The following is a 13,763-nucleotide window of genomic DNA, read 5'->3' on the forward strand; positions in this document are numbered from 1 at the left end:
GTGGTGATACAAGCATCAGTGTTCCTTGAATTGCTTAATTAGCTCTTTTCTAGGGCATATACTCTCAGCTTTATTGTAGCTTTTGGGAAGGGTTATGGTTATTGTATTTAGCAGACACTTTTGTCGCACATATAAACACCAAACAGCTTGGCTAACTTAATCTGGTTATAACTAAAATATCTACTGAAATCATGGATAGATTTAGCTGCTATCCGCAAACTTCATTATTAATGTGTCAGTGGCACAGCTGATGTGATCCAAACAGCTAATTTGATTCAAACTATTCCAATAACAGTTAACTCCAGAGTGTTGTAAAAGTGTTGTTTCATCCAATGATTCACTTATCGTCCTCAGTGTTTCCTCTATGTTGATTGGCAAGTGGCGGTCCGCCCCGGTTAGATTTCTCCCGCCATGGTATCAGAAATATATATACAAAAAGCCGTCTATCAGCAGTGATTGTAAAGAGCACGTCGACGGAGAATAGCGCAGACATGCGCTTCACAACGTGAGTGGGCATGCGTGCCACTCGGAGAAAAGGGAGAAAGAAAAAAGAGACAGGCTGTCCGGAGAACCCGGTTGAGATGGCATGTGTGCATTCTTGACAACTGTAAGTCGTATAACTTATATTGTCAGTTCATTTAAGCCTGTATTAGTCTATAGTTCTTGCACATTTTTAGTTTCACCTTCACCTGCTAGCTAAATTGCACGTGGCTGTTGATTCAATACAACGCCCTTGATATCATATCATGGCATAGTAGGCTAAACCGGGATTATTTCATACATTCATGAAACATATTGGGGGAAATTTATTCAACATAATTCACAGCCAAATAAAAATTAAAAGTATGTTATTTGAACATTTATAACCTAACCTAACCTGGCAGGCACTGCCTCCGATTTGGTGTCTGCCCTTTTTTGTCCTCCATAAACTCCGCTCTCAGCTCCTCTGCCAGTTGCTGCACGAACTTCCTCCGGGACATTTTACAGCTGGTGCACTCCTTGGAGAGGATGTGTGCAATGATTCCAGCCAGTTGTAGCATGTATGAAGTTATATGAACACGTAGACAGCTACCGGCCATCTACGTGTACTGCGCCTTTCCCGGTGCTTTTCTTCTGATTCAGAACCATCCACGCCATAGCCTACGTTACCGACCCTGGCTTTGCCTTCGGCCCATCGGTGATACATTGCCCACACTTGTTACTCGAGACCGCTAGTTACGTTTCTCTGACAGAGACTATGATTATTACTAAGCAACCAAGATGCATCTTCAACCACGCAAAAGATTAAAAACAGTATATGGCCAAAATAGGTAAAAGTGATTGTATTTTCTTTGCCTTTTGTGTAATTTACAGTGTATAAAAGCTATTTTAAATGAAAATACAGACTATTTTAGGAAAAGTCAGGTACCAGCAGGATTGTATTTTTTTATTTAGCAAAGTTATTACACATATAAATTTCAAAACGGTCAAAATGACTGGCCGTTCTAGTGTAACCCAGCCTTGGAGTTTTTTTTCCAAAAGCCAAGAAAAATCAAATGCACATTGCAAGGCTGCCAACTTTGCCACTGAGGCAAATATGCAATTAGTTTCATTATGAATGGTTTCATACTATAGCCTACTTTGGGTTTGGTTTCCCTATGAAGAATTTCTTGTAAAATTCATTTTGTAGACCTACAGTTCCTCAAAAATACAGTTCAATCAAAACGAAATGAAAATATGCCTCATTGTGTGTGAATAGAGGTGAATAAATATATTTGTTTGTGTTGCAGCGAAGTGTCAGTTCATTTGCCAGCGGGACGCGGGGCAACACTGGTCCTCTTTCAACCATTCAACAAAACTAAGTCCGCCATATAAATCAAAATTAACAACAAAACGATCCATTGTATCAATATTGTTGGCTTATGTTAAGTTTTTTTATTCAGCCCTGGAAGTTACAATGTTGCAATGGAAATGGCGGCGTAATATTTTATGTGATGCATCAGGTGTGCTCAAATGGCTCTGGGTGTGCTGTCATGCTGATTTGAGTATGTTCTAAATGTCTAGTTGACCAATCAGATTGTCTGGTTGGATCTACTTGTTGTATAATCAGGAATAAACAAACGTCCAGCAATAAAAGTCATGATATTAAAATATAAATTGTTTCTGGATCTCAGCCACAGTTCATATTTCATTCTTTATAAAGTGATTCTAAATCAGAAAGAAATTTGAATGGAATGGAAACATTCATGTTTTGAATGTATCCAAAGTATTTTACAATACTGTGTTTTCAAAGCTTAACCTGACCTGAGAGTCTCCAGTGTGCAGTGTGGACTCTTCAGTCCAACAGAGATCAGCTTCCCTCCTGAATCCTGCAGGTTGTTGTTACTCAGGATCAGCTCTTTCAGACTAGAGGACTGGGAGCTAAGAACTGAGGACAGAGCTTCACAGCTCTTCTCTGACAGGTTACAGCCACTCAGTCTGGAGAGACAACAGGAAGGAAACAAGTTATTATATTTAACTCCTGTTGAAAGATATCAAGAGTGTTTAATGATTAATAAATACCACTTACAGAGCTTTGTTGGAGGCTTGGACCACTGGCAGCAGCATCAGAAGAGTCTTCTCTGAAGCAGAGTATTTCTTCAGGTCAAACACATCCAGATCTTCTTCTGATGACAGTAAGATGAAGACCAGAGCTGACAACTGAGCAGGAGACAGTTTATATCTGGAGAATCTTCCTGATCTCAGGGCCTGTTGGATCTCCTCCACTAGAGAACAAGCATTCAGTTCATTCAGACAGTGGAACAGATTGATGCTTCTCTCTGCTGACAGATTCTCACTGATCTTCGTCTTGATGTACTCAACTGTTTCCTGATTGGTCTCTGAGCTACTTCCCGTCTGTGTCATCAGGCCTCGTAGGAGATTCTGATTGGTCTGCAGTGAAAGACCCAAGAGGAAGCGGAGGAACAAGTCCAGATGTCCATTTGAACTCTCTAAGGCCTTGTCCACAGCACTCTGGTAGAACTGTGTTGATGTTGTTTGCTCTTCTGACAGCAGGTTGACTCCAGAGTTAGTGAATGTCAAGTGGACATGAAGAGCAGCCAGAAACTCCTGAACACTCAGATGGATGAAGCAGAACACCTTGTCCTGGTACAGTCCTCTCTCCTCTTTAAAGATCTGTGTGAACACTCCTGAGTACACTGAGGCTGCTGTGATATCGATGCCACACTCTGTCAGGTCTGATTCATAGAAGATCAGGTTGCCTTTCTGCAGCTGCTCAAAAGCCAGTTTTCCCAGAGACTGGATCATCTTCCTGCTCTCTGGACTCTAGTGTGGATCTGTCTCAGCTCCTCCATCATACTTGATGTTCTTCACTTTGGACTGAACCACCAGGAAGTGGATGTACATCTCAGTCAGGGTCTTGGGCAGCTCCCCTCCCTCTCTGGTCTTCAACACATCCTCCAGAACTGTAGCAGTGATCCAGCAGAAGACTGGGATGTGGCACATGATGTGGAGGCTTCGTGATGTCTTGATGTGGGAGATGATTCTGCTGGCCTGCTCCTCATCTCTGAATCTCTTCCTGAAGTACTCTTCCTTCTGTGGGTCGGTGAACCCTCTCACCTCTGTCACCATATCAACACACTCAGGAGGGATCTGATTGGCTGCTGCAGGTCGTGTGGTTATCCAGAGGCGAGCAGAGGGAAGCAGATTCCCTCTGATGAGGTTTGTCAGCAGCACATCCACTGAGGTGGACTTTGTAACATCAGTCAGGATTTTAGTGTTGAGGAAGTCCAGAGGAAATCGACACTCATCCAGACCGTCAAAGATGAACACAACAGGGAACTCTTCAAACCTGCAGATTCCTGCGTCCTTGGTTTCACTAAAGAAGTAATCAACAAGTTCCACCAAGCTGTACTTTCTCTCTTTCAGCACATTCAGCTCTCTGAAGGTGAATGGAAATGTGAACTGGATGTCCTGGTTGGCTTTGCCTTCAGCCCAGTCCAGAGTGAACTTCTGTGTTAAGACTGTTTTCCCGATGCCAGCCACTCCCTTTGTCATCACTGTTCTGATTGGTTCATCTCTTCCAGGTGGGGCTTTAAAGATGTCTTCTCGTCTGATTGTTGTTTCTGGTCTGTCTGGTTTCCTGGATGCAGTTTCAATCTGTCTGACCTCATGTTCATCATTGACCTCTACAGTCCCTTCCTCTGTGATGTAGATCTCTGTGAACATCTCATTAAGAAGGGTTGGATTTCCTGCTTTAGCAATCCCCTCAAAGACACACTGGAACTTCTTGTTTAGGTTAGATTTGAGTTTACGTTTACAAACTCCAGCAGAACTTCCTGAATTAATACATAACAAAAAAGATCATTAAGTAATTTTTTTTAAGAAAACAGGAAAAAAAATGTTGGTCCATATCTGGAGACATTAGTAAACATCCCATTAGTTAAATCTTTAGAGAAATCCTCTTACTTAAAGTGACGATGTCCTCCTCCAGCAACTGGAACAGAAGATTATATGAATGACACAATCAAACTGAAATCATGGAAACAAACATCAGATCCATGTTGGACAGACTGACAACCCACTGGCCTGAAAAGTGCAGCATGGAGATGATTGTGAACAGAATAGATGTAAAAGTAGTACAGACCATAACTATGGAGTCCAGGTGTGTTTGATGCTGCTGGGCAGACTGACCACTGAGAACCTCTGAGCTCTCCTGGTCCACTCTGTGGAGGAATCAGGAAGAATTAGCTCACACTGTCCACACAGAGACACACACAAGGTCATTTCCTGTGACTTAAAGTGTTGATTACAACATTGAATCAGATGGTTTCCCCTGACATTAAAGTATTGGTGGTAGTGCTGACCCCACTGTGAATCAACAGAAAGAACTAAGAAGTAAACAAGGGCTACAACATGGTTGGCCTAAAGGACTCCTAAAGCAGCAGACTGGTATCATGATGGAGATCTGCAGCTTCTGTAGTCATGGAAGCCAACATTTGTAGGTAGAAGGAGTTTGGGGAGTCAACGGTGAAAAGCTTTCTGTTGGCCTCAAAATGATTTTGGCACACCATCAGCCGACTCAGGAGGGGGAAGCAGAGCTTAGATGGCCTGTTTGTAGTCGGGGAGAACTGCTGACCTGGACTGAGGATACTGTTGGATGGTGGTTCCCTTTTCTTTGCAAACCCAGATCCAACATTTGGGAAGAATTTAGCATTTTGACCAATTTGGGTCGGGAGAAAAAAAATCTGGTCATGAACCCACTCACTGAAACTTTGCCTTAAGTTTCCAGACCCAAATGGCAGAAGTCTTCTCATTAGAGCTGTGACGGTATAGTGGTTTTCTTACCGCGGTATGGCGGTTAACCGCAACCCCCTTATGAGACTAGCGGTAGTTAGAACGAGAATGGCAGGGCGCCTTAAGTGAGTGACGTCTCTCCGTTGATTTATTTCACAAACAGTTCAGAAAGCTCTATTGTCAATAAAGTAAAAAGAAAAAAAAAACAGTTTTGCAGACGCTTCACAGCACAGCGGTTTTAGCAGCTGAGCAGACAGAGAGCAGAGAGGGCGACTCAGCAGTCCGCTAACTTGTTGCTCTCTCTAATGTAACCAATATAAGCTGCTCTGTTTAGGCTACAAAACGTGCATGCAGGCTGAAATTCAACCATGCGGTTTTGTCGGGATTAAGCTAAAAACAGAAGGAAACTCCGCTAGCTGCTAGGCTAATGTGCAATGGTAAACACTGCAGCGTTAACGTTAATGTGTCCACGTCCACCTCAGCTCAATGGACTGTCCATCCTCATGTGCAAAGCTGAAGTGACGAGCAACTTACGGTTTTTTTCCTCTCCATAAACTCTTGAATGTAGGATAGAAAACAGTCCATGAGGATAACTACACAATGATTAATGCTTTCGTTATATTTCATAATCACACAATATCTGTTCTCCTGTAACTTCCGCGAGCAAAAAGTAAAAAAATAAATGAAAAATTGCAGTAATGGACCAAACCAGGTCCAATATTAAATTGAGATCTACAGTTAAAGGCTAGTCTTACTTGACAGCTTTTACATGTGAGAATATATATAAATATATGTGAAGAAGAAAGATGCTGAAAATACATTTCAAAACTTCTCTGGATACATAAAAGTTGAAACATGAATCAGTAATATTATAATATTAAAAGCTTACCTCTTTTCAGCAGTGGGTTGTTGACCTTTAAAGTCAATGAGGTGATATATTGACCAGTCACTCTTGAAGGACACACAGCTGGGTTCAGGTTCAGCAGAGTCTGGTCTTTGAAGGATCCTGTTACACAGAGAGTAAGACCAACAGGGATGGAAATTCACTTTTTAGTATTTAGACCCAGAAACTGCTGGAGATACAAGCAGCAATAAGACAAGATTAACACAAAGAAGTTCAATAAACTATACAAAAAACTAAAACACCAGAGAATATATTGGACCAAACCAGATCCAATATTTACATAAAGTCAAGAGTTGAAGAGTTTAACTGTGAGAATATAAATGGATGTGAAGAAAGATGCTGAAAATAAACTCCAAAAACTTCTCTGGATACATAAAAGTTAAAACATGAATCAGTAATATTATAATATTAACAGCTTACCTCGTTTCAGCATAGGGTTGTTGATAATTTGACCGGTCGCTCTTAAAGAACACACAGCTGGGTTCGGGTTCAGGTTCAGGTTCAGGTTCAGGAGACTCTGGTCTCTGCTGGGTCCTGATAGAAAAACACATTTATTGAGGTTCATGTTCAGTAGTCTCTTATAGACAGAAACTTCCTCCACAGCGCTGCGAAGGAGGGTCTGGCTAGTCCACACATCATTCCTGGATGGGAGAAAAATGTGCTCTGGTTTATTAGCATTTCTTTAAACCAATCACAATCGTCTACGGAGGCGCTAAGCGCTGGTTGGAGCCATGGTGCCTCTGCAAAATATTCTCGGGAAGGAACTTGTTTTGGTGGAACATGTGCATGTTCAAAAGTTGTTTTAGTCGTGCAACAGAAAACTCAGATTGGACAGATAGTCTAGCTAGCTGTCTGGATTTACCCTGCAGAGATCCACTTGTGATCTGATCACATATTTTAATACCAAGTGAAAACAGGTCCATAGATATCCCAGAGTTCACCTGGACGACAGGCTACAGTGGGCTGGAAACACAGAGACCCTCTACAAGAATACCACACACCCAATGAGACAACACTACTTCTAGTTTGCTCGAGGTTTCAGAACAACTCACCCCAGTCTTTGGCTCTTTATTTCAATATGTTCCTCCCTTTCCTTCTGTCTTCGCCTCTTCCTTCTCCTCTCCTCCATTTTAATTGGCCTGTCCCTTACAGGTCGCCTTCTTTTTTAAAGTAGCGGTGTCTCTTCATAGACACACAGCTGGGTTCAGGTTCAGGTTCAGTAGGGTCTGGTCTCTGATCTGGTCCTAGAAAGAGAGGAAGACCACTGATTAATCTCCAGAAACAGAAGCTGCTGGAGAAACTAGAAGCTATCAAGCAGAAAATAAAGTATGAAGCTCTTTACTGAATGATTTCTGCTCTCTGCTCATCCTGAACATTGCAAAGAGTCCAGGACTAATGTCGGATTGGACACTACAAATAACATGTAATTGAATTAGAATATTGTTGATTTAGTTACAGAATAAAAGAGCTGTGTCTTGTCTCCACATCAGTCCTGTCAGTGAATAGAACGACCGACACTAACTGCTGCAGACAGCTTTCTGATCTTCAACACAAGAGTCATCCAAACTTTCTCAGGAAATAAGAAGTGAAATAGAAACATTATATTTAACATTCCAGAGCCAGAAACAAACCATGAAGAGACGAAAGACAAACTTGTTGTTAAAGTATCAAACACCAACTTACAGTTTCTTCAAACAGTCCAAAGAGTTGACAGAGAAGAACTCAGGTGAGTTTAGGGCTGGGTATCGTTCCAAATCTTTCGATCCGGTGCCAATTTCAATACCTCAGTTTGGATGCCGGTTACTAACGATACTTTTTTCGATACCGTATGTTTTAAAATCCATTTCAACATCAACAAAAATACATTAAACACAAAGCTTTTATTTTCCACCTTAATTGTGAATCAAAACAGTTATCAAAATTAAACAATTCTGGTAAAACTGCTCACTCAGAGTAACATAAATAAAAGTGCCTTGCCTTGCAAGCTCAGCCTGTCAGTCAGTCAACAGGGCAGAGAAACCACCGTTGTGCCTGCTTGTCTAGTACGGTCTAGTAAGAGGAAGTGTAACGTCAACAGCACCGTGACCGCTTTCGGCTCGCCATTAATATCATATCGCAGCAAATAGTGTCTGCATGAAGATTTAAAAAACTGTAACCATACTTGAAACCAACCGTGACTCTCTGTGACTTCAACAAAACTGCAGACAGTTTATCTGGCCCGCACCTCTCCGTGTGTGTGTGTGTGTGTGTGTGTGTGTGTGTGTGTGTGTGTGTGTGTGTGTGTGTGTGTGTGTGTGTGTGTGTGTGTGTGTCGGAGCTCCGCGCTGTGTCAGTATGCAGAGAGGACAGATAAGCTTGCGCTTACGCGCTCAGACGCTTTTGGAACCGAAATTTGGCACCGAAAAAAAAAAAAAAAAATTCGGTGCCATAAAAGTATCGACGTTCGGTACCCAGCCCTAGGTGAGTTGTTTCCTGATGAGTCACAGCTCCACCTGCCAGGAAGCAGACTTTCACAATAAGAGCTTTGTTTCTTCTCTCTGTGTAACTGTAGTTACACACAGTGTGTGTTTGTTCTTCCTTTGTCCCGTGAATGTAACACGAGGAATTTTCCACACGTCGAGTTCCAACATGTTTAAAATGTGATTAGGGTGACCATATTTTGATTTCCAAAAAAGAGGACACTCGGCCGGCCTCGAGACACAAATTCAGACAGGCTTCTCAGAGGTTAATGAACATACTTTATTATGCCTCAATGGTACAAAAATAACTTCTGTAATAAAATAAAATAAAATCTGTAATAACCTGTAACAAAATAATAGCTCTCTTTTCAAATAAATAATATGAAATAATGTTCTATATGTGACCTCTTCTGTGTCAGAAAATCCAGCTTCAACAAAATATCTCTTAATACCTTTTCAATGTAATAAGATACATAATAAAACAGTCTCACAAATACTAACTTAACAAACAAAAAGGATCTATACCTTTAATCTTTAGTTGTCTTCTTCATCCTGCCTTTCTTCTTCACCCTCCTTGTCTGCCCATCCATATTTTGCTGTAGAGTTGATCTTTCCCAGCAGTTTTCGGTTGTTCAACAGATAAGCATAAAAGTCTTTGCAAGAAGTGTCTTTGAAATTGTATTGCACTAATAGAATCCCCTTCAGTGACTCAACATACAGCTGGTTCCTCTCCTTGGTCCACTGGCTCTGCATCAGTGAGAAAACCCTCTCAACATTTGCATTGTGCGAGGGAAGTGCAAAGAAAAACTGTGCAATCTTCAGTAGCTCTGAGTAACATGCAATGCTTTTTGCCTTCTCAAAATATTTTGTCCACTTCTGATGCACCTGCAGGCCACTGAACTCATCACTGTTGCACCTTTCTGTGACTTTCTTCAGATTGGTGACCTGGTCAAAACACTTGACATCATCAACTGCCACCCCCTTCTCTCCAAGGTACTTGATGCAGGCCTCCACATCATTCCGGTTTGGTGGCTCACTCAGATCCATCCACATGAATGTTGAGAACTCTTCCATGGGATTCATCCACTTTTCCAGATACTCCAGACATGCACTGCACTGTACAGGCCTTGCACATCAGCACAGAACTGGTCACAGGCCTTACCAAGTCCATCTTTCCGCTTTTGTGGCAGTAGTCCCTTAACTTTAAGGGACATGAAGTTGTTGCTCTTGCATTGAAGAAGAATGGTGTGGACATTGTTCAATATTTTCTTCACCTCCATAATGTACATGTTCTCCTGTTCCATTTCTTGAATGGGGGTGTGGAACACAGACATGAATGAGTGCATTTGCCAAAGGTAGATCTCAGCGAAGTCGTTTTCAAAAAACTTCTTGAGTTAGCTTTTGCTGAGACAGAAAATATGCCTTTAAAGCTGGAAATATCTGTATCATCCTCTCAATGCATCCTCTTTAACACTATGGTGTCAGTGAGGAAAACCTGTCAGCAGAGCTCTACCAGGTGCGGCGGCTTCTGCAAAGGAAGGAAGAACAGGGACATGCCATTCACAGCACAAAGATGCATTTATGGACCTGTACAAGTTAATATGCATAGCCCTGACACTTCCTGTCACATCAGTGAGCTGTGAACGCAGTTTTTCTTGCGTGGGCCGTGTAAAAAACTACCTGAGGAACAGCAGTAAATTATTTTAAAAACATAATCATTTTTTTTTTGCATAAAGACAGTAAATCTGAAAGATATGATTTTTTTTAATGTGATTTATTTAGCCTCCAAGGGATCAATGTGAAGACTGTGGATGTAATGGAGGTGTGAGAGTGTAATCTGTTCCTCTGAGATGAAGTGAAGGACTAAATGTTTGAATCCAAGCTGCAGCAGTGCTGCTGTGTGCTGTCACGGTGTTTGATCCAGAGAGAACAGACAGACTAGACTAGTATGTTCTACAAAGATATTAATAGCTTGGTCAAAATTAATCTCAATAACTCTAAAAGATTTCTAATTAATAGAGCGGTCAGGCAGGGGTGCCCTATCTCCCCCTTCTTATTTATTTTAGTCACTGAATTATTGTTGCTTAAAATTATATCTGACAGAAATTTTGAAGGAATCTCAATATTTGGTAAGGAGTTAAAAATGTCCCAATTGGCAAATGACACTACGGTTTTTTTAAAGGACAAGAAGTTATGTAACTCTGTTAACTTGATAGACCAATTTTCCAAGGCTTCAGGTTTAAGATTGAATATGTCCAAATATTAAATCTTATCTCTGCATAGTTGAGATGATTGTGTAATTGGAAATATCCCAGTTAAGGATTCCGTTAAGTATCTGGCATATTAGTAAAAATAAGTCACATAAGCTAAAGAAAAATGTAATTTCCAGTAGTAAAGCAGAAGGAGGTCTGGACAAGCTACAAAGCTGGAATGCAGCGAAACATTCTACAGATCTAGCACTAGCAGTTTGTCAACATTATTTCTTCTGCTTTAGATGAAAAGAAAATTGTGCTTGAGGTCTTTCTTGATTTGACTAAATAATTTGTTACTGTTAATAACAAAACTCTTATTTCAACATTAGACAGATGTGGTGTGCAGGATGTTAGTCTCAGGTGGCTTACCAACTATTTAAAAGACAGAGAACAATTTGTGGCACCAATAGCTGCACATTCAACAAGTTAAAAATACTTATTTAGGTTCCCCAGGGTTCCATCCTTGGTCCTGTAATATTTCTGATACATACATAAACGACTTAGCTATTACATGTAAAAGTCTTTTCCCTATTTTATTTGCAGATGATACCAATCTTATAGCTTCACACAAGGATTTGGGGTCACTAAGTTTACTATGTAAATGAACAATTGTCTGCTGTTTTCAAGCTTACTCTCCATGTAAAAATGTAACTTCATGATCTTTTGCAACAAAAACAAATCCTATTGTAAGGAAAAGCAAAAATATTGATAAATGGAACGGTAATCCTCCAAGTACCTCATACTAAATTCCTCAGAACTACTGTAGATGAAAGTTTAAACCCTTTAAGGCCCTGACACACCAACCCGATAATCAGCTGTCAGATAGTCTGGCGAGGTCAGTGACTCGAGTCTGTTCGGTGGGTTCCGTGCCGTCGTCTGTCGGAGGGGCCGTCAGCCTTCATTTGGGCCGATTTCACGTTGAATCGGAAGGCGGACTCAATGGCCAATCTGATTGGTGGAGCGCTAACCCGGAAATGGTGAGCAGGATGAGTGACGAACGCCTCTCAAAATCTGACGGAAATCTTTTAAACGGACCTTTGTCGATCTGAAATGAAGACAGATTCAGACAGCCTGTTTCTCGCTTAAAATGTTTTCAGAAACACGTTTCGGTGAACTATTGTCGTAAAATACGAGATAGTATTTCGAACAAGGCGCCATTATCGGTCAGCTGGAGATGCCAGACCCACGTGACGCGCTCATCATTTCCGGTTTTCATTTTTTTTTTATTACGTCTCGCGCACGCACAAAATGTACGCTCAAGTCGGCGTCGCTTCGGTGTGTTCCGAAGCACTTTTTGGACCTCAGGGAGCCGAATGATCAGACTGGCTTTTTTGCCGACGGTCGGCTGACCGTCGGGTTGGTGTGTCACAGCCATTATAGGGCACTCATTGAAATACTTGGAAATTCAAAATGTCAGTGTTATTGGAGGATATTACATGACTTTTAAACATATGACTTTTTGTAAAAAATGTCAAATTTTTTTATGTTGCAAATCAAGGTCAAGGAAGTAACCATTTATGGTTTCTGGCCCATACAGGGTAATGTTTTTCCCAAAAAGTGTAAATATAAAAAGTATAAGAAAAACACATATGAACTTAAAAGTTAATAACTTAATATTTATTTAGGAAGATTTATGCAGGAACATTTTTTATTATGTAAGAACATTGTTTCTTTTATTCAGGAACATTTTTGTTCTCCATTTTCATTCCTCACTTGTCAAAGTCCATATAAAGAATTTAGTAACTTTTTTTATTTAGGAACATTTTTCCTTTTTCTTATCCATGTAAAGTCCAGTCACTTACAGTAGACAACTGCTTCACAGTACTCTATGAAGCAGTTGTGCTCAGCATTGAGGCAAAAAACTAAATGCAGTCATTGCAATAACATGTAAAGCTAACTAATTTGAGTCAGAAAATCAGCCTGGTTTCACAGCTTCAAACATTATTTTACAGTCTATGCATAGACTGTAAAATAATGGACTAGGCTTTCAGATCAGAAAAGTGAAGCCAATGCAGAAGTTCTTTAAAAACTGCATTCTATCTCATTTCCAGCAGGGGGTGACTCCACTGGTTGCAAAAAAAAAAAAAAGTCTGTTTCTATATAAGTCTACGGGAAAATGGCCCTACTTCTCACTTGATTTCAAAATACTACTGTTGGTTTATATAGTACTGAAAGTTTTTTTCTTAACTGAAATGCAAAAACACGAACCTTGGTCTGGACTTTCAGGTGTGAAAGCCCCCTTAAACGTTGACCCTCTCGCAGTGTCTTCACTTCCTCAATGTTATTTGGTACATTTGTTCACCTAAATATAGAATAAATGTGTTAGGCATTCTGCCATCCCAGCTAGATAGCTTCCTCTGGAACAGGGATCTTCAACAGGGGGTCAGGGGCCCCAGGGGGTCCTTACTGTCAATGCAGGGGGGTCTCCAAATTATTAATTGTGTTGTATTAAGTTTTTTCAAAACATTAAAATGTCTTAACATGAATCCAACATATAAGCAAATATAAATCCCCACTGATGATAGACTTACTGGCCTATAGGTAAGGTAGTCACTAAGGTAGCCATCCACAGATACAGTTCATCCCAAAGGATTCACTGTATCACATGTATGTTTAACATTAAAACATGATTTATGAACAACAAAGGCTATTTTAATAGCTTAGTATTATATGCAAAAAAGGTATGTATAAAGGCTGTAGGCCCAGTTTATTATGCAACTTAATTTTATATATGTAGGTTTCCCTCTTTAGCATTCTGCTTAGCTCAGAGCTATTGTAACCATGAACAACGGCTTGTCCGTGTCATCCTCTCCCCAGCTCCACCCTCTTGTCAAAACTTGTTACATCCGGTTTCAAAAACCGTCGTACAAATTG

General features: G+C 40.7%; 1 protein-coding gene and 1 long non-coding RNA gene across 2 annotated transcripts; both read right to left on the bottom strand.

The window, feature by feature from the left end:
- Positions 1–2,882: 2,882 nt before the first annotated feature.
- LOC120561835 (protein NLRC3-like) lies at positions 2,883–4,667 on the bottom strand. Its single transcript, XM_039805118.1, is given in 4 exon segments — positions 2,883–2,910; positions 3,029–4,316; positions 4,447–4,474; positions 4,625–4,667. Coding segments are annotated over 4 exon segments (1,347 nt in total). The 5' UTR covers positions 4,628–4,667.
- An 8-nt stretch (positions 4,668–4,675) lies between these two features.
- LOC120562682 lies at positions 4,676–6,707 on the bottom strand. Its single transcript, XR_005639806.1, has 3 exons — positions 6,599–6,707; positions 6,164–6,280; positions 4,676–4,703 (listed from the first exon to the last, which is right to left on the bottom strand). It is a non-coding gene; the product is annotated as an uncharacterized LOC120562682 (long non-coding RNA).
- Positions 6,708–13,763: the final 7,056 nt, after the last annotated feature.

The sequence above is a fragment of the Perca fluviatilis genome, chromosome 7 (assembly GCF_010015445.1).
Source record: "Perca fluviatilis chromosome 7, GENO_Pfluv_1.0, whole genome shotgun sequence".
Lineage (NCBI taxonomy): Eukaryota > Metazoa > Chordata > Actinopteri > Perciformes > Percidae > Perca > Perca fluviatilis.